The 26,615-nt window shown below is 37.7% G+C and overlaps 1 protein-coding gene across 1 annotated transcript in view; it reads right to left on the bottom strand.

Annotated features, from left to right (window-relative positions):
- Positions 1-774: 774 nt before the first annotated feature.
- The window catches only part of SOAT1 (sterol O-acyltransferase 1), a 92,846-nt gene continuing 67,005 nt past the window's right edge, over positions 775-26,615 (bottom strand). The window contains exons 3-15 of the mRNA XM_007937628.1: positions 23,479-23,630; positions 22,014-22,073; positions 18,316-18,423; positions 16,968-17,250; positions 14,963-15,041; positions 14,197-14,278; positions 11,751-11,796; positions 10,767-10,896; positions 9,945-10,042; positions 8,424-8,522; positions 7,202-7,337; positions 6,473-6,618; positions 775-831 (exon numbers count right to left, since the gene is read on the bottom strand). Of these exons, the coding sequence (XP_007935819.1) occupies positions 775-831; positions 6,473-6,618; positions 7,202-7,337; positions 8,424-8,522; positions 9,945-10,042; positions 10,767-10,896; positions 11,751-11,796; positions 14,197-14,278; positions 14,963-15,041; positions 16,968-17,250; positions 18,316-18,423; positions 22,014-22,073; positions 23,479-23,630 (1,476 nt within the window). The remainder of the gene's footprint in view (positions 832-6,472; positions 6,619-7,201; positions 7,338-8,423; positions 8,523-9,944; positions 10,043-10,766; positions 10,897-11,750; positions 11,797-14,196; positions 14,279-14,962; positions 15,042-16,967; positions 17,251-18,315; positions 18,424-22,013; positions 22,074-23,478; positions 23,631-26,615) is intronic.

Genomic DNA, 26,615 nt, shown 5'->3' with positions numbered 1-26,615 from the left:
AAGTTATACAAGGAAATGTTTTTCTTTCTCTTGTGCTTCTCTTTTTCCCTTTCCCTGTTTGATTCTTTCAATATATAATATTAGGTATGCAAACTCAGGAACCCAAGAAAATATTATATAATATATAATTTTATAGAATATATTATATAATATTTTTGCTTCACAGAAATCACAATCTATATTGTATAGAAAAAAAAAGGTACAAGTTGAGTAGAACTGAACCTTTTGTCAACTAAAAATACAAAAATAGTATGTAACAAGATAATGTTTGGAAAACAGATGGTGTTTTCTCTTTCTAGTAAAAACAGCAACAATAATTCCACATTAATTTTCTGTTCTTCCCCAACTGCATTTTTAATTAGCATACATTTCAACAGTATATGTGAAAAAAAATTCTAAGTCAGAAGTACTTACACAATTTCTTCCTAAGAGTTTTGCTTAATTTACTGGCCAAGAAAATGTGAGTCAAGAAACAAAAGATGCACACGTATAATTACAAAGTCTTGAGCAGATATGACCCAGCAAAATCTGTCATTACCTCTATTATTAGTCTCCCTTCTCCCAAAAGGCCAAAAAAAAAAAAGTCTTTCTTAAGTGAATAAAATTCCAACAACTCAGCTTCATTTAACCTAGGAGTAGAGTGAGTCATCTGTAAATCCTGGGGTGGTCCAGATAGCACAGATAATTTCAGTGACTGCTGGAAACGGCTGCTGGTCCCAAATCAGGCAGAATAGTCAATCTTCGGGGACAAGAAAGGAAACAAAGTTCAATCTTCTAAAATACATAACGGCAAGTCCAGGAACGTGGTCGGACATAATCCAGAAATGTGGGCTAAAAAGGGGAAAAAAGAGTGGAAGAATAGTTTATTTGCGTGAATTGTATGTATGGTTTGTGGAGACAGAGTACTGCTGTCATGTGCCATCAAGTGGTTTTTAACTTAGAGCAACCCCACATAACAGGAGTAGAACTGCCCCATGGAGTTTTCTGGGCAGGTCTTTATGGAAGCAGATCTCCAGATCCTTCTCACTCAGAGCCACTAGCTGGGTTCAAACTGCCAATCTCTCTCTCTTTTTTTAATGTGATTTGGGTGAAAGTTTACAAAGCAAATTCACTTTCCATACAGCAGCTCACATACACTTTGTCTCATGACATTGACTGCTATTTACTACAATGCAACAGTTCCCCTCCTTCTTCCTCCCGATAGTTACCTCTTCTCTGTGTCCTTCCCTCCCATGCACTCCTGCCCCCTGAGCTGTCTCTCTGCGCATACACCACCCTTCTAGTCTCCCACGATTGATCTCTCCAAGCAGTGTATCTATCTAATGTAAACATTCAGCTCATATGCCTGTCTTTTGTTTGGCTGGAAGTCACAGGAGTGGGTTCAATTCCAGACCTGAAAGGCAGCTAGGGGCCATAGTCTCACTGGTTCTATCAGGCTCTATTAGACCAGCAAACTTGGTCCTTTTCTTTTTTTTTTTTTTTAAATGATTTTTAGTTTTGTTCCACACTGTTCTCCCACTCTATCCAGGATCTCCTACATAGATCCCCCTCTGAGTGGTTGACAGTGGTAGCTGGGCACCATCTAGTTCTTCTGGTCTCATAGTTATAGCCTGAGGATCGCATGGTGCACCAGTCTTTGGTTTTCTTTAATCTTCGTTGCTCTGGATGAGAGACCCATTATTGCATCTACATGGCTGCTTGCAAGCTTTTAAGATCCCATTCGTTACTTGCCAAAGTAGGATGTGGAACAACGTTTTGTGCACGATGTTAAGCCAATTGTGCTTGATGTCGCCTGCAACCATAGTCCCGAGCCCACAGGTCCAACTACTTGCTCCCTCTGGGTAGCTGGCTATGGTGAACAAATGACTACAACCTTGTCCCCTGTCAGCTCTACTATATACCTGGGAATTCTTATAGAACATACACAAATACACTTGTAGAAACATTGTCTGCCAACCCTATACATGGGAACACTCCCCACACTGCACAGACATACCTAACAGTTCAGCCTGTCCACTCATCTATCTACCCGTATATCCATGTTTGCCTTCACTGACAATGCAGTACTGTATGTGCAAAAGGGTTCATCTTTGTTGTCTGTACCTCCCATTTACCTCTGTCTTCCTCTGCCTCAATGCCACCATATTGATCACTCACATTGGGTACATTGCCCTTCTCTTCACCCAAACCAATAGTTGTCTCTACCTATCTAACAGTGTCCCCTACTCTCCCCTCCTATCCCTGGTAACCAATAAAGAAAATTTGCTTACATATATAAACATTTCCTTGACTTTTTACAATAACAGACTAATACAATATTTGTCCTTCTGTGACTGACTTATTTCACTTGTCCTCCAAGTTCATGCACGTTATGCATTGTTTTGCAGATTCTTTAGGGTTGCGTAGCACTCCATTGTGTGTATGTACCATAGTTTTGTTATCCATTCTTCTATCGATGGGCACCTAGGATGTTTCCATCTTTTTGCTGTTGTAAATAGTGCTACAATGAACATGGGTGTGCATATATCTGTTCTTTCCTGGCTCTCACTTCTTTAGGATATATACCTAGTAATGGAACGGCTGGGTCAAATGGTATTTCTAATTCCAACTTTTTAAGGACTAACCATACTGCTTTCCACCAGCAGTGTATGAGAGTCCCAAACTCTGCATCCTTGCCAGCATTTGCTGTGTTCTGTCATATTAAACTTTGCTACTAGTGCTGGGGCAAACTGCCTATCTCTTGGCTAGCAGCTGAGTGCTTAACCATTGGACCATATCAGGGATCCTTGTGGGAGGTAGGCAGGGGGTGTTAAAAGTTATATATTGGTGTGTGTTGCCCAGCCACTCAACCAGGGCCAACCAAGTTGACACACAAACTTAACCACCACAATTCCACTCCTTCTCAACTTGCCAACTGTACAGATCTTCAATGGGTGTTATCAGTACAGACCTCCTTCACTGGGTGACTTTAGTCCCCTAGTTCCTAAGTGGCAACCTCACCCCCCTGGCCTGGCGGGCCCCATTCATCTCCCTCTTGGGCATGGCAACCCTGTCCCCTCACTCTTAGGCAGCGATTATGACTCCATCCCACTAGCTTACATGAATGAGCAGCCCCACACTCCAAAACCAAGCTGGTAAAGGTCTAGCTCTTTGAAACCTAGGGGGCTGTGGTGGTTCCAAGGGTAGGCCATGGTCCTACCCTTGAAGCTAAGGCAGCTCTGCTTCTCATTTCCTTGGTCTCTCTACTTCTGCCAATTAATGTCTGAGGGCAACCCACTCCACCAGGAATCTTCCTGCCCAAGGGACACTCAGTTTTCTTGCTCCCTGGGCTGGTCAACCTGCTACTACTCCATCTCATGCCAGTTCCTTCTACCAATTAATACCTGAACTCCAACCCACTCCACCAAGAAGCCGCCTACACAATGGAATCTGGCTTTTTCCTCCATTGGCTGGTTAAGCCTGTTGCTGCTTAATGCCAGTCACTGGGCTCTGCTACTACCGTCTCTCATGCTGGTCTCTTGATTCTGCTCCTGCCATCCCTCTTCCAGTCTCTTGGCTCTGCTCCTGCCATCTCTCATGCTGTGTGCTGGGGTCTCTCTGCTGGTGTCTTGGGTCAAGGACCCACTCCACTACTGTTTCTACATTTTAGATATCTGTCAGAGCAGCACCCCACTCTCTCAGTACCATATTCTGTTCTGGTTACCTAGTGTCACTCTGACAGGAATACATACCACAAATGGGATGGCTTTAACAAACAGAAGTTTATTCTTACAATTTGGAGGCTTTAAGTCCAAGTTTAAAGTACCAAGCTCTAGGGGCTGGGTGAAAAAAGTCCCCCAGCCTTGGACTTCAGCTCTGCCTCCTGCTCCTGGCCCACTCAAGCTAGAGGCTTTTCTTCACTCAGACAGCTGCTAGCTGCTGAGGTTGACAAGCCCAAGGTTGACAAGTAAAAAGGCACAGTTCCAATGTTACCAAATCACACAGCAGGCCATTAATTCAAGTCCACTGGAAGTCCCAAGGTCAGCAAAGCATGGCAGGCTGCTGAACAACAACATGGTGATATGCAGAGTTCAAGAGTGCCATAAGCTAGAGAGCATTTCCAAACTGTTTCTTATATACGGGAAGCAGACCACATCCCTAAAGCAGATGCTCAGCTGCTTGTGGTAGATCCCACCATGGAGCTGATTGCCAGTCTCATCACGGGGAATAACTAACACTAGCTGCCCAGCCACTCAACCAGGCCTAGCCAAGTTGACACACAAACTTAACCATGATAGGATGCTTTTTGTTGTCATTTTTTCCATTGTTATTAAGTCAGTCTCAACTCATGGCAACCCCTCGTGTGTCAGAACAAATTTGCACCATTAGGTTTTCAATGGCTGATCACCAAGCCTTTCTTCTATGACGCTTATGGGTGGCCCTGAACCACTAACCTTCCAATTAGCAGTAGAGTATGTCAACCATCGGTGCATCCAAGGACTCTTTATATATTGCACATCTCTAAAATACCTCTCAGCATTTCAGTGACTTTAAAATTATAAGTAGTTCATTCAAAATATGTTAACTTTATCTGCAGTACAAACTTAATTAATTTAGAAGCTTTATATGAAGCTCCTGAAGTACAATAAAGTCATAAATAAAGAACTGTATGGGCTTGTGGCCAAACCCTAAATAGGAACTACCTCTTTCTGTATCTTGCCATTTTCTTTTTAGTAGCATAAAGCATAAATAGGAGCACTGGTAGCATAGTGCCTAAGGCACTTTACTGCTAACCAGAAGGCTGGTGGTTCAAATCCACCAGCCACTCCTCGGAAGGAAGATGGGGCAATCTACTTCTGTAGTGATATCGCCTCAGAAACCCAAGGAGGGATCACTGTGAATCAGGTCTGACTTCACAGCACATAACAACAGAGTATAAACAGTGGTAGAAGGTTAAGAGGATTATACAAATACATACATGCACACAAATGACAATATTACAAGGTTTAAAACTACTGAATTATATAAAGGAGGAACAGAGAAGTACAATAATAAGAAAAGAGAAAAGAGAAAATAATTTGAAAAAAAGTTTCATGGGTTTTGATAGGAGGATAGAATCTGACATGTGGAATGTAAGTGAGAAGAGTAGCATGACAAGAAACAATTATAGGGAGTTCAAAGTGAAGAGCAGTTAGTTTAGACACACAGAGTGGATTAACGTGAAACAAGGAGGGAGAGTTAAGTGTTAATAATAAAAACGGGGAACAAAAACCAGAAATGGCAACCACCATCAACCATTAGGAAAGGGATTGGTGCAGGAGATCCTGGATAGAGTGGAAAAAAATGTGGAACTAAACTCAAAATCATGAAAAAAACCAGGTTCACTGGTCTGACACAGCTGGGTAAGCCCCCTGAAACTATGGGTCCTAGTTATCCTTCAGGTCTGGAAATGAAATCACTCCCATGGCTTCCAGCCAAACAATAGGCATATAGGATGAACACTGACACCAGGCAGATACACTCCTTAGAACGATCAAGCATGGGAGAACTGGAGGTCAGTATCTGCACCAGGAGATAACATGAAGGGGGTGGGGGGTGGGGGGTGTATAGGAAAGAAGGACACAGGGAAGAGGTAAATACAGGGAGGAAGTGGGAAGAGAGCTGTTACACTGAGGGGAAGTGCCATCAATATCATGGAACAAAAGGTGTTTGAACTGCTGTATGGAAAATGAATTTGCTCTGCAAACTTTCACCCAAATCACAATAAAAATTAAAAAAGGAAAAAATAAATGGGACATAGAAAGTGAAGAGGCTTTGGGAGAGAAAGTGATTAATCTGATTGCAAATATTTTCAGTTTTAGGTGCCCATGAGACACATCCAGGCAGATATACCAAAAAGCTAAAATTCTTAATAGAATATTTTAGGGCTGGAGATTTAGATTTGGGAGTCACCCACGCATAGCTAAAAATGACAGCCTTAAGGCTAAATAGACTGATGGATGAGAAAGAAACAACAGCAAAAAAGTAAGAATCATGGGAAATGGTACCCTAGGCATATCAGTACTGTTTGAACTTTTTTACAAAGATTTTCCTACTTTGGAAGGAAAGTAGCAAAATATATTTGGGTGGTGGAAGTGGAGGAAGAAACATACATATTATTAAGGAAAACCCTAAGAATATCTACATTTTCAGGTGACTGGAAGAAGATTAGAGGAAAGGAGCTTAAAAGAAAGAAAAAAAAAAAAAAGGTCTGTAAAAGAGAAAAGAAGAGAGCCAATGGAGTGTTCAATTTGAAGAAAACCAAGCAAAGGCAAATTTTCAAGGACAATGCAATAAGACCAGATGATATATTAATTCTTTTCCTTCATATTTGCCGGCCCTCAACACTAATGCCTTTTAACCTCCACTATTATTCTTCTCAACACTATCCACCAACTCTCAAAAACAGGGACAATTACATTACTTTTCCACTCCCATATGACTGAGGACTCACATTTTTCAGAGGACAATGCTGACGTGCATACCACTCTTGAGAATAAAAGCACACGATGATTCCATGGCCCAAGAAAAGGGAAATCCACATCATAACATTCCAAATTGGCCCTTTCCGACTATCATTGACAATGAAGTTGAAAGCCACTAAAATTGAAAGAAGATAAAAAAGATGAGAGGCCTCAGACATCTGCTGTCATCACTGAATAATCACAGTGAACATCTACTATTCCTATACATGTTTTTTGTTACCCATTGCTCCTATAAATAAAAACAAAACTTAAGAGCTGAAGTTTAATAATCGATGCTTTGGAAAATCAGAATGTATTCAACAGGTGAAACTATATTTCACAGATTATTCATATCTGTACTTCTCCATAACTACCTACCTCAAAAATGATCAGTTTTCCAGGAGGGGAGAACTGAGTACACACTGACAATGTCTATGAATGGGGAGGTTGTTTACACAGATAGCTTTCATGATCCTAGATGTATGTTACCAATAGTCTTCAAGAGGTTACATAATTCATTTCCTTCAAAGTATAAGTATCTTGAAACAGAACTGAATATAATTATTCAGATGGTCAGTGTTCTTACCATCTGGAAAACATTGGCTTAAAATGTTTTGTTATTATATATCTACTTTTTTATATTGATTTTATAGTTTATTTTTGTCTGATTGTCTCTTTTAGCAGAATAGCCAGGAATTGTGGCACGCCAAGATACTTACTTCCAAAGAACATGAAGAGCACGAAGAGCACTGGATAGAAAAAGCTCAGACAAAGAGCCAAGGCATACTCGTGCACGATGGCAGACACGGCAAACACAGCTAACATGGCCGCAGATTTAAACCTCTTAGTGAAAAACTAAGGAAAATATTAAAAACAAATAAAACATGAATTATATATGATTTACAACTGTCACTTGCTAAGAAGAAAAAAAAAAAAAACCTCACTGCTGTGAAGTCGAATCCGACCCACAGTGAGCGACCCCTCCTTGGGTTTCTGAGGCGGTATCATTCCAGAAGCAGATTGCCCGATGTTCCTTCCAAGGAGTAGCTGGTGGGTTTGAACCACCAGCCTTCTGGTTAGCAGTCAAATGCCTTAGGCACTGCGCCATAAAGTCACCTATTAATTATATTAGGTTTACAATTTATGAGCATGAATGTTTACACTGATTCTGCTAGAGTAAGACCCTTTCAAAAACGTTAACGTTAAACAACCTGAACAAATTGTCAAAAATATCACCTCATACTTACATGTCACTATGGTTGACAAAACATGGTTTTTACATACAAAGAACACGTCAACTCACAATCTCGTAACACTCTATGATTAGAAAAAAGGACAAGAATCCACTCCATTTTTACAGGTAACAAAAGTGAGGTTTAGAGAGGGTGGTGGTGGTGTTGTTATTTGCCATCGAGTCGGTCCCGACTCATAGCAACCCCTCCTTGGGTTTCCGAGGCAGTATCATTACAGAAGTAGGATTGCCCAACCTTTCTTCTGAGGAGTGACTGGTGGGTTTGAACCGCCAGCCTTCTGGTTAGCAGTCAAGTGCCTTAGGCACTATGCTACCAGAGCTCCTTTAGAGAGGGTAAGGGATGTGTTTTGTCTATATGTGAAACTATGATTATAAATAACAGAACTAGCACTCAAATTCAATGCTTTCTGCATCACAACATGCTGTCACTTAGCCAATGCTGCCCTCACGTAAAATTAAAAAGCAGGATTCAGAGATGGCAGGGTTAACAGCCAAAAGACTCAAAATAGCATTTCATCAGTCGAAATATAACCTGGTGTAAAGAATGTCTCAAAGACATATATGTTACTTATTGAAAAGATGCAAGTCACCACATAGGTGTTTCTCCACTTCTTTAATAAGAATTTTCACCACTTCTTAAAAAGAATCTCCATATCCTAAACAACAGTTAGCTAAGTCTTGCTTCTTACCCAGAGAAAGTCCTTATAAGCATAGTAATATAGCCAGTCATGGACCACCACATTCCAGGTCCTGTAATAGTTGGAGTATGATGTAGAATTCCACCAATCCTGAAGATAAAAGTGAAGGTACAAAACTAAACAAAAAACTAAGCACCAAAGTAAACAAACAAAAACCCCTGCATAATCATAAAGAATACACACACATGACTTAGGACCCAGAGTATGTTATGATAAATTGTTACAACACAGTGAGCTAATAAATAAAATCTTAAAAGCTATTCTTGTTATTAGTGTTCCATAGACATTAATTCTAGTTCTACATATTAAGTCCCTAATTCACATATTATCATCATCATACCAGTTATGATGGTACTCTGTTAATCTCTGCCAGTAAATATGTAATGAAAACTACAACACACAGAATCATTTAAATCTAACGTTCATTTAAACATTAATCAGTAAAAGCCAATCTTACCTTGCTAAAAATAATGGAGAACTCTAAGGCTATGTGGACTAGACAGAATGCTAACAATAAATACCTGTTTGGTATACCAATGTTCATTGCAGCACTATTCACAATAATCAAATGGTGGAAACAACCTAAATGTCCATCAGTGGACAAATGGGTAAACAAAATGTGGTACATATATACAATGGAGTACTACTCAGCTATACAGAAAAAAGAAGTCCTAATATATGCTACAACATGGATGAATCTTGAAAACATTATGTTTAGAGAAGTCAGTCAATGACAAAAGGACAAATATTGAAATAATTCCACTTACATAAAATAACAAGAATAGATAAATGCTTATTAGTAGTTACCAGGGGAAGAAGGGAAAAAGAACTCATTATCCACTGCCATTGAGTCAATTGTGACTCATAGCAACACTACAGGACAGAGCAGATCATAGGGCTTCCAAGGCCATAAATCTTCATGAAAGCAAACTGCTTCATCTTTCCCCTGCAGAGCAGCTGGTCTGCTGACATTATGGTTAGCAGCCAATGCTTTAACCACTGCGCCACCAGAATTCCTCAGGGAGACGGAAAGTAGGAGTCATTCTTTAGGAAGTACTGAGTTTCTGTTTGTAGTGACGGGAAATTTGGTAATGATTATGAGCGATGGTTGTACAACATGATTAATATAACTGATATCACCAAATTGTACACCAGCAAAATGCTGAATGTGGTCACTCCTACAGAGTTGTCAATTTCAAAGGTCTAAACAGTCTGAGATATCTCATAATGTCCTGTGAACAAGTGTTTTCCCACTTTAATTATCAATAGGTCCTCAAAGGATGCAGCAAAAACCATCTGCTATGTGAAGGGGGCAGAGACTATGCATAGGTAAAAGAAACAAAGAGGCTGAGCTAAGTAACGTATTTTAGAATTCTGGACTCAATATTGGTAAAACTGTGGAAATGAAAAATACTTTACAATTTTTATGTTAAAAACTTACAGCACTCAAATGCTTCCCAATGAGGACACACATAAAATGTAAAAAGAAAGATGATTCCAAGTACACATTACCTTATAAAACATCCTGTCACCAAAGCGCAACATCTCAGCAAAGGCATTGAGCCAGCAATGCAAAAAGGCGAAGAAACTAAGGAAAAGAATCAGCACACCTAAAAATAAGATTGGCAATATTAAGACTAGTTCAAATAGCTCACATACTGAGGAGTTAATTATATGCTTCATTTGCTTACTAAGAATTATTTTGTAGAAGTTACACATATGGCTTAATTTGGTACATAAGACTGTTTTAAAAATATGATACCCTCTAACCAGATGTTTTCAACTGGGGGAGATTTTGCCCCCAGAGAATATGTGGTGAAACAAGCAGAATGAATGATGTTAGGACACTGAGGTATGGCCAAAGCCACTGGAGGAGAAAAAGAAAAGTAGCAGGAGATATTTTAAAAAGCAAGTGGTCTGGTCAACAGCATCCAATGTTTTGTGGAAGTCAAACAGGATAAGGGCTAAATCATCTACTGGATTTAGAATCAACTGGTTACTAATGACAATAAGAAAGGCCATTTTACTAGCCTGGTAGGATTAGGAGCATGAGTATAATGAACTGAATGTGAAGAGAAAGTATAAACATGAACTGTCCACACTTCAGAGAAAGCAAAACTTGAGTGAAAAGCCAGAGGATAAGTGAAAGAATTGGCCTGATACTAGAAGGATAACACCTTACTTTTGAGATAAGTGGAAAAGAGATAAAGATGGGTATAGATGTGTAGATGAGTTTATTCAAACGAAGAGGTAAATCAAAGGCAGTCATATCCAATAGTTTTTTATTTTCCTTGAGAATGAATGAATGAACAAATTAACCAGTATCCACATTACCTGGCAACATGGAGTTAAATACACATAGGACCAACACGCGGGCACTGAAGGGCTCCTGTTTGATATTCCCAAACAAGGGGAAACAGAGCCTTTCAAAGACGTAGTACACATAAAAAATGCAGCCAAAAGTCTGAAATGTAACAAAGATATAATTAATAATAATGGCTTCATGAAGAAAGATTGAGAGTGATAAGTTTTTTTCTCCACATAAAAATACATATGTGACCCTTAAAATAATGTTTACACATATATTCCACTTAACCCTAGTATATAAGATTGCCAGTGTCCCTGGGTGTTGCAAATGGTTTGCACTCAACTAACTACTAACCAAAAGGTTGGCAGTTCAAACCTACCCAGCAATGCTGTGGACAAAGGCCTGGTAAAGATTACAGCCAAGAAAACTCTGTGGAGCAGTTCCACTTTGTAACATATGGGATCGCTATGAGTCAGAATCAACTTGATGGCAAGGGGTTTGCTTTTGGTATATAAGACTGCCAAACCATAATCCTTCAAAGGCATTGCTCAAACTAGTTTTTACCATTCCTTTTCTAACCCTTTACCAACGCACATTTTAAAAAGTCAGACTCTTTTAGAACCTGTTTTTCCTACAATATTAAACCCATAACAAAGAAATCTGTTTCATAAACAGTATCGTAGTTAGACAATTATGGGATTTTTTGATACTGATCATTAGCAGTGATGAGAGAGTCCAAACCACACCCACATCACAACTTTACATATATACAAATTAGGGATGAGTGTTATGATGAAGAAACCAAATGGGATGAACTAAAAATATGTATTTTTTAAAGTGCTAAGAATAGTTTAAAAGACTTCATTGTCTCAACAAAAATAGTTCTACAGCTCACAGCAGACACAAATTTACCAACACATAAGATGGATTAAATTGTTATTATAAATAGTAATTCCTACCTCCCACCAAACACACATCAGGCATTAGGCAGTTAAAAAGAAAAAAAGTACCTGTGCAAACTGTGTAGCAACATAACCCCATCTTATAGTGGGGGTCCTAAAAAAAAAAAGAAACAAATTAAGTTTTCTAAATAAAGTAAATAATTAGACTTTAATAAATACAGATATAAAATTATTGGCAATGGCATATCTATAAAGGGGCTAATCTCTAAAATAAGAGAAAACTTCAACCCCTCAACAACAAAAAGGCAAATAAGCCAATCAAAAACTGGGCAAAAGACATGAACAGACACTTCACCAAAGAAGACATTCAGGCAGATGACAAACACATAAAGAGATGCTTATGGGAGCTCTGGTAGCATAGTGTCTAAGGCACTTGACTGCTAACCAGAGGCTGGAGGTTCAAACCCACCAGCCACTCCTCAGAAGGAAGATGGGGCAATCTACTTCCATAGTGATACTGCCTGGGAAACCCAAGGAGGGGTCACTATGAGTTGGGTCTAACTTGATGGCAAACAACAACAAGCAATTATCAGATGCATGCAAATCAAAATTACAATTATACCATCTCACCCTACACAAATGGCACTGATCAAAATACAGAAAAACAACACATGCTGGTGAGGGTATGAGAAAGTTGGAACTCTTACACACTGCTGGTGAGACTGAAAAATGGTACAACCACTATGGAAAATAGTATGGCACTTCCTCAAAAAGCAAGAAATAGAAATACCATATGATCCAGCAATCCCACCCCAAGGCATATATCCCAGAGAAATAAGAACAGTGACACAGACATATATACACCCATGTTCACTACTGCATTTTTCGCAATAGTAAAAAGATGGAAACAACCTAGGTGTCCACCAACAGATGAATAAACAAAATAAAACATTTTATAACATGGATGGATCTAGAGGACAATATGCTGAGTGAAATAAGTCAATCACAAAAGGATAAATATTATATACCACTTTTATAAAAATCAAGAATAGATTTACACACAGAAAGCAACATTCTTTGATGGTTACGAGGGATGGGACAAGGGGGTAAGCAGAATCATTAACTAGATAGTAAACGTGTTTATTCTGGCAAAGAGAAAGACAATACACAATACAGGGGAAATCAGCACAACATGACAAAGGTACATGAAGACACTGAGAGTTATTCAAGAATAAAGGACAATTATGGTAAATATTAGGGGAACTCTGGCAGCATACTGCCTAAAGTACCTGACTGCTAACCAGAAGGCTGGTGGTTCAAACCCACCAGCCACTCTTCAGAAGGAAGGTTGGGCAATCTACTTCTGTAGTGATACCACCTCAGAAATCCAAGGAGGGGTTGCTATGAGTTGGATATGACTCTATGGCAGTGGGTTTGGTTTGATTTATGGTAAATGCTAGAACATATACAATTCTGCACAAACAGTAACAGCAACCAAAAATTTGTGAGTAGTTACACACATAGTTATGTATGCACATGACAGTACATGTGTGTGCACATGGGTATAACTGTAGGCATTTGTGTACAGATTTTTATATGTGCTGCATAAATATTCATATATATAATAGAGCACATAGAGGCACAGTTACAGAAAACTCAGGCATATCCAAACACCTCATGAGACTGGGTTTGAAGGCTCATGACTATAGTTCTCAGGGGACATCTGGGTCAACTGCAAAACATAATTCATAAAGAGAATGTTCTGCATCTTACTTTGGTGAGTAGCATCTGGGGTCTTAAAAAAGTTTTGAACAGCCATGAGATGACTACTGTTCTCCCATTGGAGCAAAGGAGAGTGATGGAAACCAAAGGCTCAAAGAAACAGTCAGTCCACAGGAACCATATCCTCCTCTAAACTGAGATCAGAAGAACTCGACAGTGCCCAGCTACCACTACCAAATGCTCTGAACAGGGACAACAGAAAGTCCTGGTTAGAATGGGAGAAAAACGTAGAACAAAATTCAAATACATAAAAAAAGACCAGATCTACTGTACTGATAGTAGGTGACTCCTGGAGGTCACCTTTCAGCCAAATAATAGATTGGCCTATAAAATAAACAACAATATCCATGAAGTAAGTGCTCCTTAGAACAATCCACTACCTGAGATTAAATGGGCAACACTTGCCCAAAAGCAAAGATGAGAAGGCAAGGAGGGTTAGAGAAATCAGACAGATGAAACAGCAAAGGTAGGGTGGAAATGGTGAAAGTAATGATACACTGTAGGGACAGCAGCAAATGCCACAGAACAATCTGTGTACAAATGATTGAATGGGAAGCTAATCTGTTGTATAAACTTTCACCAAAAACATAATAAAATGTAAAAAAAAAAAGAATGATATCAAATCATACTGCTAGAATCACCAGAGAAATATTTCCCATTCCAGAGAGAAAATGAAAATTCATTCTAAATCCTATGTAGAGTCCTATGTGAACTGGCCTATCCATGGCTCACTTCCGGTGCTCATCACTTCTCTACTTCATAGTGCCATTACCTGGGATAGCTGTCACGGTAGATGAGCGTTGGAGCAAACAAGAAGTACAAGTACTGGCCAATTGTAGGTATTGGTACAGTGCCTGGAAAAAGAAAACTACGCTTAAATCAGAGGCTCTTTAATATCCCCCAGCAAATCTAAAAGGAATAATAAGTATACAACAGAGTAATCACTTGCCCTTTATTCTTGACCTCCTAAAATGACTTTCTATTATTCTTCTATTAATTGACTATTGCAACTCCTCTACATTAAGTCATTTTAATGACTTTGATAATGAAGTGTTGAAGCAACACTTCAGGGGGAAAAAAAAAAAAGAAAAACATAAGCACTCATGGGTGTAACAAGGCTATTAATATTCCTTAAAAATAATGCTAGGTGATAAGAGTCAAATGATCAATTTTTGAAACTATATGGTGGCGTAGTGCCTAAGGCATTTGACTGCTAACCAGGAGGCTAGCAGTTCAAACCCACCAGCCACTCCTCGGAAGGAAGATTGGGTAATCTACTTCCAAAGAGATACCACCTCAGAAACCCAAGGAGGGGTCACTTTGAGTTGGAGTAGAATACAACTCGATGGCAGGTTTTTTTTTTTTGTTGTTGTTGTTGCTACAAAGGCAAAACAGGAGTAATTAGGAAACAATGAGATAGTCTTCCGAACAAACATGGATCATATATACATAACTCTATACAGAATATAATTTGTCATTCCAGTAAATTCCAAAGGTTGAAATATCCCATCAGGAATCCTTTGAATGAAATTACATACTTGATTTCTTCTTAGCTGACTCCAGTACCCGAGGCACGTTCTCTCTGATAAATGAATGAACCTTCATTACAAAACGAATCTACAGAAGGAAGTTAAAAAAATAAAATGACTTTTCTACCATAGTCTTATATGCAACTTAGAACATAGAACTAGATCATACTCACTCAAAAGAACTTCTTAATTTTGCACACACTAACCCAAGTTCATTCTTATGAAATAAAGCAAATAATAATAATAAAAAAAAAAACCTCCAAAGAAAGACAAGTTGTTACTCTAAAATTATTTTCTGTTGAACAGCACTACATGTTACAGTATGGCGCAGTGGTTATGTGCTTGGTTGCTAACCAAAAGGTCAGTGATTTGAACTCACCTAAGGGAGAAAGATGGAGCAGTCTGGTTCCATAAAGATTACAGCCTTGTAAATAACAACAATAAACCCTGTGGGGCAGTTCTACTCTGTCCCATAAGGTTGCTATTAGTTTGAATCAATATAAATTTGACAGTAGAGAGTAGGTTTAAATAAAGTCTACTGAAATGGTAATTTCTTTTAGACAAACAAAATAAAGACTGAATCTTCTCTATAAGGTATTTTGACATCATTTTGTTGTTAGGTGCTGGTTTTCACTCCTAGCAACACTATGTACAACAGAATGAAACACACCCAATCTTGTACCATCCTCACAATCGTTGCCATCCTTGAGCTCATCTTCTCAGTCACTGTGTCAATCCATTTCATTGAATGTCTTCTCTTTTTTCACTGACCCTCTACTTTACCCAGAATGATATCCTTCTCTAGGGACTGGTCTCTTCTGACATGACCAAAGTATGAGAGATGAAGTCTGGCTATTCTCATTTCTAAGGAGTGTTCCAGCTTTACTTCCTCCAAGACAGATTTATTCATTTTTCTAACAGTCCATAGTACATTCAACATTCTCCACAGCACCAGAATTCAAATGCATCAATTCATCTGTGGTCTTCCTTATTCACTGTCCAGCTCTCACATGTATTATGAGGCTACTGAAAAAACCACGGCTTGGGTCAGGCGCACCTTAGTCTTCAAAGTGACATCTCTGTTCTTTAACCCTTTTAAAGAGGTCTTCTGTAGCAGGTTTGCACAATGCATTATGTTTGATATCTTGACTGTTGTTTCCATGAGTGTTAATTGTGGATTAAAGTAAGATGAGATCCTTGACAACTTCAATATTTTGTCTATTTATCATGATGTTGCTTACTGGTCTAGTTGTGAAGATTTTTATTTTCTTTATGTTCAGGTGTAATATTGAAGGCTGCAGTCTTTGATCTTCATCAAGTACGATCTTCATATATGGTCATTATTAGAGCTCTTAGATTTTAAATTAATTTAAGAACTTAATTTACTTTAACTTTTCTTCTATTTTATTACATGATCTTATGTGAACATTCAAAACGTTAATTTAATTTAGTAAAAAAAAAAAAAAGCATAGTTAAGTTTTTAAAACTGTGGCTAGCATTATAAAGCTAGTAAGTCAGAAAAATTCTGAAGTGTAGAATCAAATTAAATAAATCTTTTATTTAGATTTAAAAAAAAAAACCTCACTGCCATCAAGTCAGATATGACTCATAGCAACCCCTCCTTGGGTTTACAGGGCAGTTATCACTACAGAAGTAGATCATCTAATCTTCCTTCCTATTTATTTAGATGGAAATCATTTTATGATAAAACAATGATTTGGCATATTGAAAGCAGTTTTTAATCATATAAATATTTTTATAACTTAGACGATTTTTATAAAACATTTAAGAATAAAATTTTAATTTATTCAGAACAGTTCAGTATAATTTCTTAAGAGGTGAGATAATCCAGCTTAACATTTTAATTTTACATATAATGGCACAATAAACCAGATCAGACAATTTATTCAACTTAATACAGCTAAAAATAACAGAATATCTGTATTGTGGTAGTGGTGGTGGTGGTTATCTTAACTAAGCATAGCACTGCTTTCAACAACACTCAAAACCTTACCTGTTCAAGTATAACAATGATTCGGGAAGCTGGTGGCAGTGTATATGCTAATGTAACATATGTTGGTCCAAAACCTAAACCTCCAATCTGGAAGAATACGAAAAGTGAGCCGTAGACAACAGAATGAAGCACTGGGTAGGAACTCTTCCTGTATCCATTGGCCCAACGGTGAAAAAGGAAATAGGGAATTGAAAGTGTAGACAGGAACATGGCGCACCAGGTCCAGATAACAATAGGCAATTTGCCAAAAGCATAAGATAGAAGACTGAACTCAAGCACCAGCCTGGGGTGAAAAAGAAAAAAGAACATAGAAGTAAATTTTTAATACAATTGAGTTCACAGACACAAAACTTTTAATCTTAGGAAACATTACAACATTAAGCCAAAGCTATACTGGTGCTGCTAGATAGAACAAAAAACCGAACCCACTGCCAGTGAGTCAGTTCCAACTCACAGTGACCCTACAGGACAGAGTAGGACTGCCCCCATAGGTTTTCCAAGGCTATACCTCTTTACAGAAGCAGACTGCCTCATCTTTCTCCTGTGGAGTGGCTGGCATGTTCGAACCACTGATCTTCTGAGTAGAAACTGAATGCTTCAACCACTGCACCACCAGAGTTCCTATGCTGCTAGACAGAGACTCACTTTTTACTAGTAAAGTCTAGCCTTCTGCTTCACAATAACATCTCAACAACAAATTTTACTAAAAGCTCTAAGATAATATGGTCAAAGACTCATCTTCTCAGAAATTTGATGTTCACATTAATTAGATTTTTTTAAATTCTAAAATAAACTATAATAAAAGTAACACTGAAAGTCTTTAAATGCTATCACTTATGTAGTATGAAAGCTTTTTTTAAAAAAAGGAAAAAAGAGTAAAAAATGCATTAATATATAATTATATCATTATCTCAAAATTTAATTTTCTAACAAAGCACTTAATTTAACTCATGATTACCACAGACCATCTTTTGCAAAGTAACAATCAAACTTTTACAATAAAAGAATTAAATGTATTTTCCAAACTTTAAATTTGAGTATGTTATTTATTTTTAATGACATACTGCCTCCCATACTAGAAAATGTCATAAATCATACATACAAAATTCTCCCATTTGGAAAAATTACCTAGAAACTACTATTAAAATAAACCATTTAAAAAATACAAGTAATGAAATTTTTTCATTTTCATTTTGGTTATACTTTTCAGGGGAGAGGACTATCACCCTCAAATCAACTGCTCAGGGATTTCCTAGAGCAATTTTGACCAAATTACTTTTTAATAAAATTTAAAGATGGTGAAAACTCCCAACATCTCTCAAATCAAACAGCTTTTTTGTTGTCTTACCTTCCTTCATCAATGTAATCTACTACCACTGTGCTGAGGATAAAGATAACGAGGAGGGCAATAAACATGTGGTATATTGTTCTGATGTGGTCCACCTCAAGCAGCTCACTGTGAATGTAGTTCAAAAAATAAAATTAATAATCTGTATTTAACTTAAAAATCTGTTAAGACTGATCTTTAAAGCACTTCAGAAGATGCTTAATTCCTCTCCAAAATAATCTAAAAATAAACAGTAATATACAACTTTATGGAGCTCTGGTAGCATAGTGCCTAAGGCACTTGACTGCTAACCAGAAGGCTGGTGGTTCAAACTCACCAGCCACTCCTTGGAAGGAAGGTTGGGCAATCTACTTCCATAGTGATACTGCCTCAGCAACCCAAGGAGGGGTTGCTATGAGTCGGGTCTGACTCGACAGCACATAACAACAACAACAACAACAACATACAACTTTATAAATTAAACCTTTAATACACACATATTAAATAACACAACCAAGATTTAAAAAAAATTAATGTAAGAGCTTAGGACAAGGCTCTTCTGAAAAAAATGATACTGTCTCTTAGAATACAGTGTGGATACCAAATTCTTATATCAACTGATGATCTGCATTCTTGGGAACCTACTAGGAATAACTGTTTTCTAGGTAAGCAAAAAGGCCACTGAAAGCAGGAAGCAGGGAAACCATTTCAAATGCTAAAAGGACTTTAAAAAAAATGCTATCCTTAAATTCCACTCCACACACTTAACTCAATTAATATATATTAAGTACTATTGGTTTCCAAGAAGTCAAGATTGACACAAGAGTTTCTATAATGATGATATTATCATCCTACACATCCATAAAGGTTAAATATTTAAAAATTTTTTTTCATTCCCTCTAGCCTCACTCATATTTTCATCTGATTAAAACTACAGTACTTTTCTTTCCGAATACAGCAATGAAATAAGTATCTTTTGAATTTAACTAAAAGTTTTTAATCCTGAATTTTACAAAAAATGTATGTCAACTTTCTGAGTGACTTTTCAGAGAATCTAAAATATTATTAAATCTCTGGATTAAAAATCTTCAAATGCTAGAAAAATTCATCTAAGCTACAGAATACTGTTCTATTTCCTTGTTTAATTTTTTAAAATTCAAGTATATTTTCATTTTTCTCAGTACAATTTGTTTCTTGTACAATTTTATCCTTGAAATCTAATTATAATACTTGAAATTTTTTTATTTTTCCTTTCATATGAAAATTCTTATGGATTTTTTCCCCAGATATAAACTTTAAAAGGTAAATATCTTCAAATAATTATGTGGCAAAACAATGTACTACAATTTTATGTTACATGCTCAGGAAACTCTGGCTTTCTCAGGAATTTTAAGTAGTATACATCAATTTGGTTTATAGAAAACAAATTTTGGTAAGCATCAGATATAGTTGAAAGAAAAGCACTGTAAGACACTTAAGACAGCTTTCCACCAACTCAACTATTTCAGCTGGGCTAATCTAAGGCAGTACCATGGACTGACATTAGAACTAACAGATCTGTCCTGGAAGCAGTGCAGCCAGAACACTCCTTGGAAGCAAGGATGGCCAGACTTCGTCTCACTTACTTTGGTCATGTTGTCAGAAGGGACCATTCCCTAGAGAAGGATATCATGCTTGGTAAAGTGAAGGGTCAACGAAAGAGGGGAAGGCCCTCAATGAAAATGGATTGACACAGTGGCTGCAATGATGGGCTCACAGCTAGCAATGACTGTAAAGATGGTGCAGGGCAACATTTCGTTCTACTGTACACAGGGTCACTCTGAGTTGGAGCCGACTCGACAGCACCTAACTACAACAACAATCTAATGCAGGTTTCAATTTCAGCAGTGTAAATAAAATAAATAAATGATATACTCAGAGAGCATAAAGAAGAAATATCCATCATCTACCAAAAGTGCACCTATACTTTCAGTTCACAAATGAGGTATTCACAAATAATTTATATTTCCTAACATTATTTTCATAAAATCTACACAATAAAAGTTCTTAATTAAGTACTTGGAAAACTAAAAAGTCTCTAAACTGAGCCAAAGATAAGGTAAAAAATAAAACTACATATCAATAACTCTAAAACTCTCTTGAACTGTTTAACCCAATATCAAATTTTTCCTCTAGTTCTTTGGGTAACCAGCTGCCTGTGGCATATAATCTTATTACTACCCCTGCTTTGATGTACTGATGAAGATCAGAGACTACAGTCTTCAGTATGGATGACACCTCAAAATAAAGAAAACAAAAATCCTCACAACTGGACCAATAAGCAGTATCATGATAAATGGAGAAAAGATTGAAGCTGTTAAGGATTTTCTTGACTTGGATCCACAATCAATGCCCATGGAAGCAGCAATCAAGAAATCAGATGACGTACTACATTGGGCAAATCTGCTATAAAAGACCTCTTTAGAGTGTTGAAAAGCAAAGGTGTCACTTTGAGGACTAAGGTGGGCCTGGTATTTTCAGTTGCCTCATATGCATGTGAAAGCTGGACAATGAATAAGGAAAACTGAAGCAGAAGTGATACATCTGAATCATGGTGTTGGTGAAGAATACTGCCATGGATTGTCAGAAGAACAAACAAATTTGTCTTGGAAGAAATACAGCCAGAATGTTCCTTAGAAGGGAGGATGGCGAGACTCTATCTCATGTATTTGGGACATGTTATCGGGAGGGACCAGTCCCTGGAGAAGGACATCATGCTTAGCAAAGTAGAAGGTCTGTGAAAAAGAGGAAGATCCTCAACAAGATAGACTGACACAGGGGCCGCTATGATGGGCTCAAACACAGCAATGATCATGAGCATGGTGTAGGACCAGCAGTGTTTCATTCTGTTGTACACAAGGTTCCTATGAGTCAAAGTAACTCAATGTCACTGTGGTAGTTATGTCTGTATGTCAACTTGGCTAGGCCTGGTTGAATGGCTGGGCAGCTGGTGGTATTTATTCTCCATGATGAGACTGGCAATCAATTCCATGGTGGGATCTACCACAAGCAGCTGAGTAGCTGCCTTTGGGATGTGGTCTGCTTCCTGTATATAAGGAGAAGCTTTGGGAATGGTCTCTAGCCTGTGGCATGCTGGGACACTGCATGTAGCTATGTCATTGCTCAGCAGCCTGCCATGCTCTGCCGGCCCTGGGACTTACAATGAACTTAAGTTAATGGCCCACCATGTGGTTTGGTAACATCAGGACTGTGCCTTTTTACTTGCCAGCCTTGGGGTTTCTCAGCCTCTGCAGCCAGGAACTGTCTGAGTGAAGAAATGCCTCTAGCTCCAGTGGGCCAGGAGCAGGAGGCAGAGCTGAACCCCAAGGTTGAGGGGCTTTCACCCAGCCCCTAGAGCCTGGCACTTTAAACTTGGACTTAAAGCCTCCAAAATGTAAGAATAAACTCCTGTTTGTCAAGGCCATCCCATTTGTGGTATATTCTTGTCAGAGCAGCACTAGGTAACCAGAACAGTCACCTAACAACCACCTTTGAAAACAGATACAGAAACAGATGATCAGAAAGAATGAACAAGAAATATCAAAATTAATTATTTATGTTAATACAGTACAAACTTATTAAACATTCAATGATTAAGCAGTGATTCTAACATCAGGGTAGTGGTTTTTTTGTTTCTTAAATTCAAACTAAAAATCAACAACAGCACTAAAAGTACTCACTCTAAGAGAGATCGCCTTATGACAAAAAGTTTTCCTTGTTCTGGAGGTGCCCTCAGATCTCTGGGAAGAGTCAAAATGAAAACAAAATATTAGTACTTCAAATATTTTAGGGAGCTCTGATAGCGTAGTACCTAAGGCACTTGACTGCTTAACCAGAAGGCTGGCGGTTCAAACCCACTATCCACACTCCCCAGAAGGAAGATGGGGCAATCTACTTCTGTAGTGATACTGCCTGGGAAACCCAAGGAGGGGTCACTATGAGTCCATCTGACTCGATGGCACATAACAACAAGTATTTTAAGCAATTTATACTTATTTGTAAGAGAAGGAGAATTATCTACTTCAGCTTCCTGTCTTCTCATTGAGCCAGGTACTCTGTGTTAAAGGTTTTAAATGTGTTATCTCATTTCCTCTTTCTGAACAATGCTATGTATGAATACCTACTCAGTACTAGGAATACCTAATTCAAGTGGCATTCAAAGTGTCCCTGGAGTTCAGCTTTCCTCTCATTACACACTGACAGCCATTTTTCCTTCTCCTAACCATATTCCCTGATGACACTGCCTCTAAGGCATACTTCATTCCAGTTCATAAATCATTACTAGTCCGTCCTCTAAAACTGTACTGATATTTATGATGTCCTTCATAACTTCAAAGGACTTCTAAATTCCCAACCGCCTCCTGATTTTAACCATTAGGTTGCTTTCAGTTAACTGAAAACTTGCACTGAACATCTAGTATGACTATTTTCTTTGAGAGCTTTATGCAGTACTGCTGGCACTCTCACTTCCACACTGGTGTCAGCTAGTTCAAAAGTCAGCTAGTTCCTGTTCTTTAAGACAGGAGAGATTGGCAGAGAGACCAAGAGGCATAAAACCGAGGGAAGCATAGAACAGCAAATTAGCACACATTATTAGCCTTTAATAGCCTGACCAATGAAAAAAAATACATACCACTCATGGTGTACTTTATTATAACTATTGTAGAGAATACAAAGGAAAGCAGCATTAATGATGTGGTTAAAAGCATGGACTCCTTGCCAGGCTGGGTTAAAATCCCAGCTTTGTGGCTTTGGACAACATTATATGGCTCTGTGCCTTGGTTTCCTAATGTGCAACATGTAGATAGTTATAGTATCTATCTCATAGAGTCACTATTTGATTTAAATGACTTAACCCATAAAGAGCCCTTAAGAATATTCATAACCAGCACTCAAAAAGTATTGGCTCCATTATTATTATGAATCAGCACAGCCTTAAATGAAGTATACACGTTTGTTATAATCCACATTTTGAAATGAAGAAATTGACATTTCAAGTGGTTAAATAACTTATCCAATGCAACACACGGCCAATAAAAGGTGGTGCCAGGGTGCAAACGCAGGCATTCTTATTGAAGAGCCTACGCTGTGACAACTAGATTATACTAGATGATTACGTTAAAAGGAAATAATACGCATACTTACTGAACTCTGTAGTTGTTTTTCTCTCCTTCAAGAACAGAAAAAGATGTGAGAGCACACCCACCATTTTCTAATGATGCTGATTTTTCAATGAGATTGGTCACAAAATCATCAAAGTGATTCCCAACTTCCTTCATAAAAAATGGCTTCAATTGCTTCCGAATTTCAAAAGAAATAAAGAAAACATTAGAGACTAAAACACACTTGTGGGTCATTATCTTTTCTAAAGCACTCTCTTAAACAGAGCTGGATCAAAAGAATGTCATACTAGGTGAGTGAGTTCACAGTGTTAAAGCCGACCTCTCATTTCAGAAATGGCTACTGAAAAAGCAACAGATTTATATTTCTTTTTAAAATTCATACGTTTTAAGCAAGAATCAAGACACCAAAGTAATCACCTACAAAGTGAACTCCTAAAATGATACATAAAAATCAAAGTAACAGACAACATAAAAACAGCAGGCTATTCTTTTTTTCTTCAAGTTTTTATTTATAGCACATTGTTTTTACTAATAGCAGACCTACATTTCTACAGTAATATTTACTCATACCCCCATAGCTTATTTTACCTAATCATAAAGATGTATATTTTTCATAAAATTGTTACACATTTTCATCTCAGAGTATTCTTAAAACTTACATATTCACAGGTTTTGAAAAGTAAAAACAGAAAAATATTTCTTTGGACTATAAGCCACCTAAGCAGTCACCCAAATTTTGAGTCTTTTAAAACTGGCAGAATTTAGCAACATAAAGGGAAACAAAGGGTTCATTGCTAATTCTTCACATAAAAAAAAAAAAAATGTTCTTTCCCTCTGACTAAATCTTTTCTTTTAAAAAAAATGAACTCTAGGTTCTGTTATACTGAAAGAGCTGGGAAAAGTCCTCTAAAAGTAAAAAGTCTAAAAACATGAACATACCAATAAAACTACATAAAGGTTTTTAAACTTTGTTCTGTTCCTGTATCCCTACTGGGTCCAACCTAGGCAATGAGAATACACTAAGGTCCCAGCTCTTACTGGAACACTGATGGAGTTGGAAAATAAAATACACACACACATAAATGACACACAGTAGGTTACCTAAGGACCACGTGAGCAATATAACCTACCAATAAAGACCGCAAGAACACATTAGAGTTTAGCAAATAAAAACTACAGGAGTGAGTTGACTGGAACTGTCTTTTTCAACTGAAATCTTAAAGCAATGGGAATCAAGTACACCTACAAATAAGCAAAAAGATGACACAAAGGAAAAAATATTGTTCTTGTCATTTAAGCTCTAGAATTTGAGTATTTTTTTTAAAAAGAAGTTTTTTCCGGTCACAAAAATTTTATCCCATGTAAAAATATACTAAAAAGAGATTAAGGGAAAGAAAGGATTCATTCATTTCACCAAGTCCCTGTCTTCATGCAGTTTATAATTCCAGTGGGGGTAGCATGGCAGATAACACAGGAGGGGAGTGTGTTGTTTTTCACACAGAGGAGAATTCCTCAAAATAAAAATTCCTCAAAAATAAGATGACATTTGAGAAGATTTCAAGAAGCTAAGAGAGTAAGATGATATCCAAGTTATCTGTGGGAAAATTATAAGGAAGAAGAAAGTATTAAGTGTAAAAGCCCATTAAATTTGTACTGAACATTAAAAGAAAAGCATGGGAGAAATTCTGAGAAGATGGCAGGAAGAGTAGGTCTCTAATATTCTGACTATACCACACAAGCACCAAAAAAAGCAACTACAGAAATCTGTCTACCACTCATCTGTCAGTCTGTCATACTGTGGTGGCTTGTGTGTTGCTGTGAGGCTGGAGGCTATGTCACAGATGTTTCAAATGCCAGCAGGGTCACCCATGGTGGGCAGGTTTCAGTGGAGTTTCCAGACTAAGACAGACTCGGAAGAAGGAAGGGGCCATCCACTTATCAAATAAATGGCCAGTGAAAATCTCATGAAGAGCAGTGAAACTCTGTCTGATATATTACTGGAAGACATTATAAACAGCCCTGAAACATTGTCTGATATAGTGCCACAAGATGAGCCCCTCAGATCACAAGACACTCAAAATACAACTGGGAAAGAGCTGTCTCCTCAGAGTAGAGCTGACCTTAATGATTTGGATGGAGTAAAGCTTTTGGGACTTCCATTTGCTGATGAGGCATGATTCAAAATGGGAAGAAACAGCTGCAAAAACATCCATTAATAACCAGAACATGAAATGTAAGAAGTATGAATCTAGGAAAATTGGAAGTTGTCAAAAATGAAATGGAATGCATAAAGATCGACATCCTAAGTATTAGTGAGCTGAAGTGGACTGGTTTTGGCTATTTTGAATCAGACAACTATATGATCTACTATGCCGGGAATGAAAAATTGAAGAGCAATGGCGTGGCATTCATCATCACAAAGAGTGTTTCAAGATCTATCCTGAAATACAATGCTGTTAGTGATAGGATAATATTCATACACCTACAAGGAACACCAGTTAATACTACTATTATTCAAATTTATGCACCAACTACCAAAGCCAAAGATGAGGGAATTAAAGATTTTTTTAACAACTGCTACAGTTTGAAATTGACCAATCCTGCAATCAATATGTGCTTATTATCACCGGTGATTAGAATGCCAAAGTTGGAAAACCAAGAAGGATCACCAGCAGTTGGAAAATATGGCTTCAGTGATAAAAATAACACTGGAGATCACATGATAGAATTTTGTAAGGCAAACAACTTATTAATTGCAAATATCTTTTTTCAACAACATAAGCAATGGCAATACATGTGGACTTTCCCAGATGGAGTACACAGGAATCAGACTGACTATATCTGTGGAAAAAGACGAGGGAGAAGCTCAGTATCTTCAGCCAAAACAAGGCCAGGAGCTAATTGTGTAACAGACCATCAACTGCTCATATGCAAATTCAAGTTGAAGCTGAAGACAATTAAAACAAGTCCATGGGAACTAAAATATGACCTTGATTATATACCCCTTGAGTTTAGAGACCGTCTAAAGAATAGATTTGATACTTCAAACACCAATGACCGAAAACCAGAGGAACTGTGGGATGACATTAGGAATATCATCCATGAAGAAAGCAAATATTATAAAGACAGGAAAGGAAGAAAAGACCAACATGGATGTCA

Source organism: Orycteropus afer, unplaced genomic scaffold, assembly GCF_000298275.1.
Source record: "Orycteropus afer afer isolate SDZICR_OR568_19922 unplaced genomic scaffold, OryAfe1.0 scaffold00043, whole genome shotgun sequence".
NCBI classification, from domain to species: Eukaryota; Metazoa; Chordata; class Mammalia; order Tubulidentata; family Orycteropodidae; genus Orycteropus; species Orycteropus afer.
This window is presented reverse-complemented; position numbering and strand designations above follow the sequence as displayed.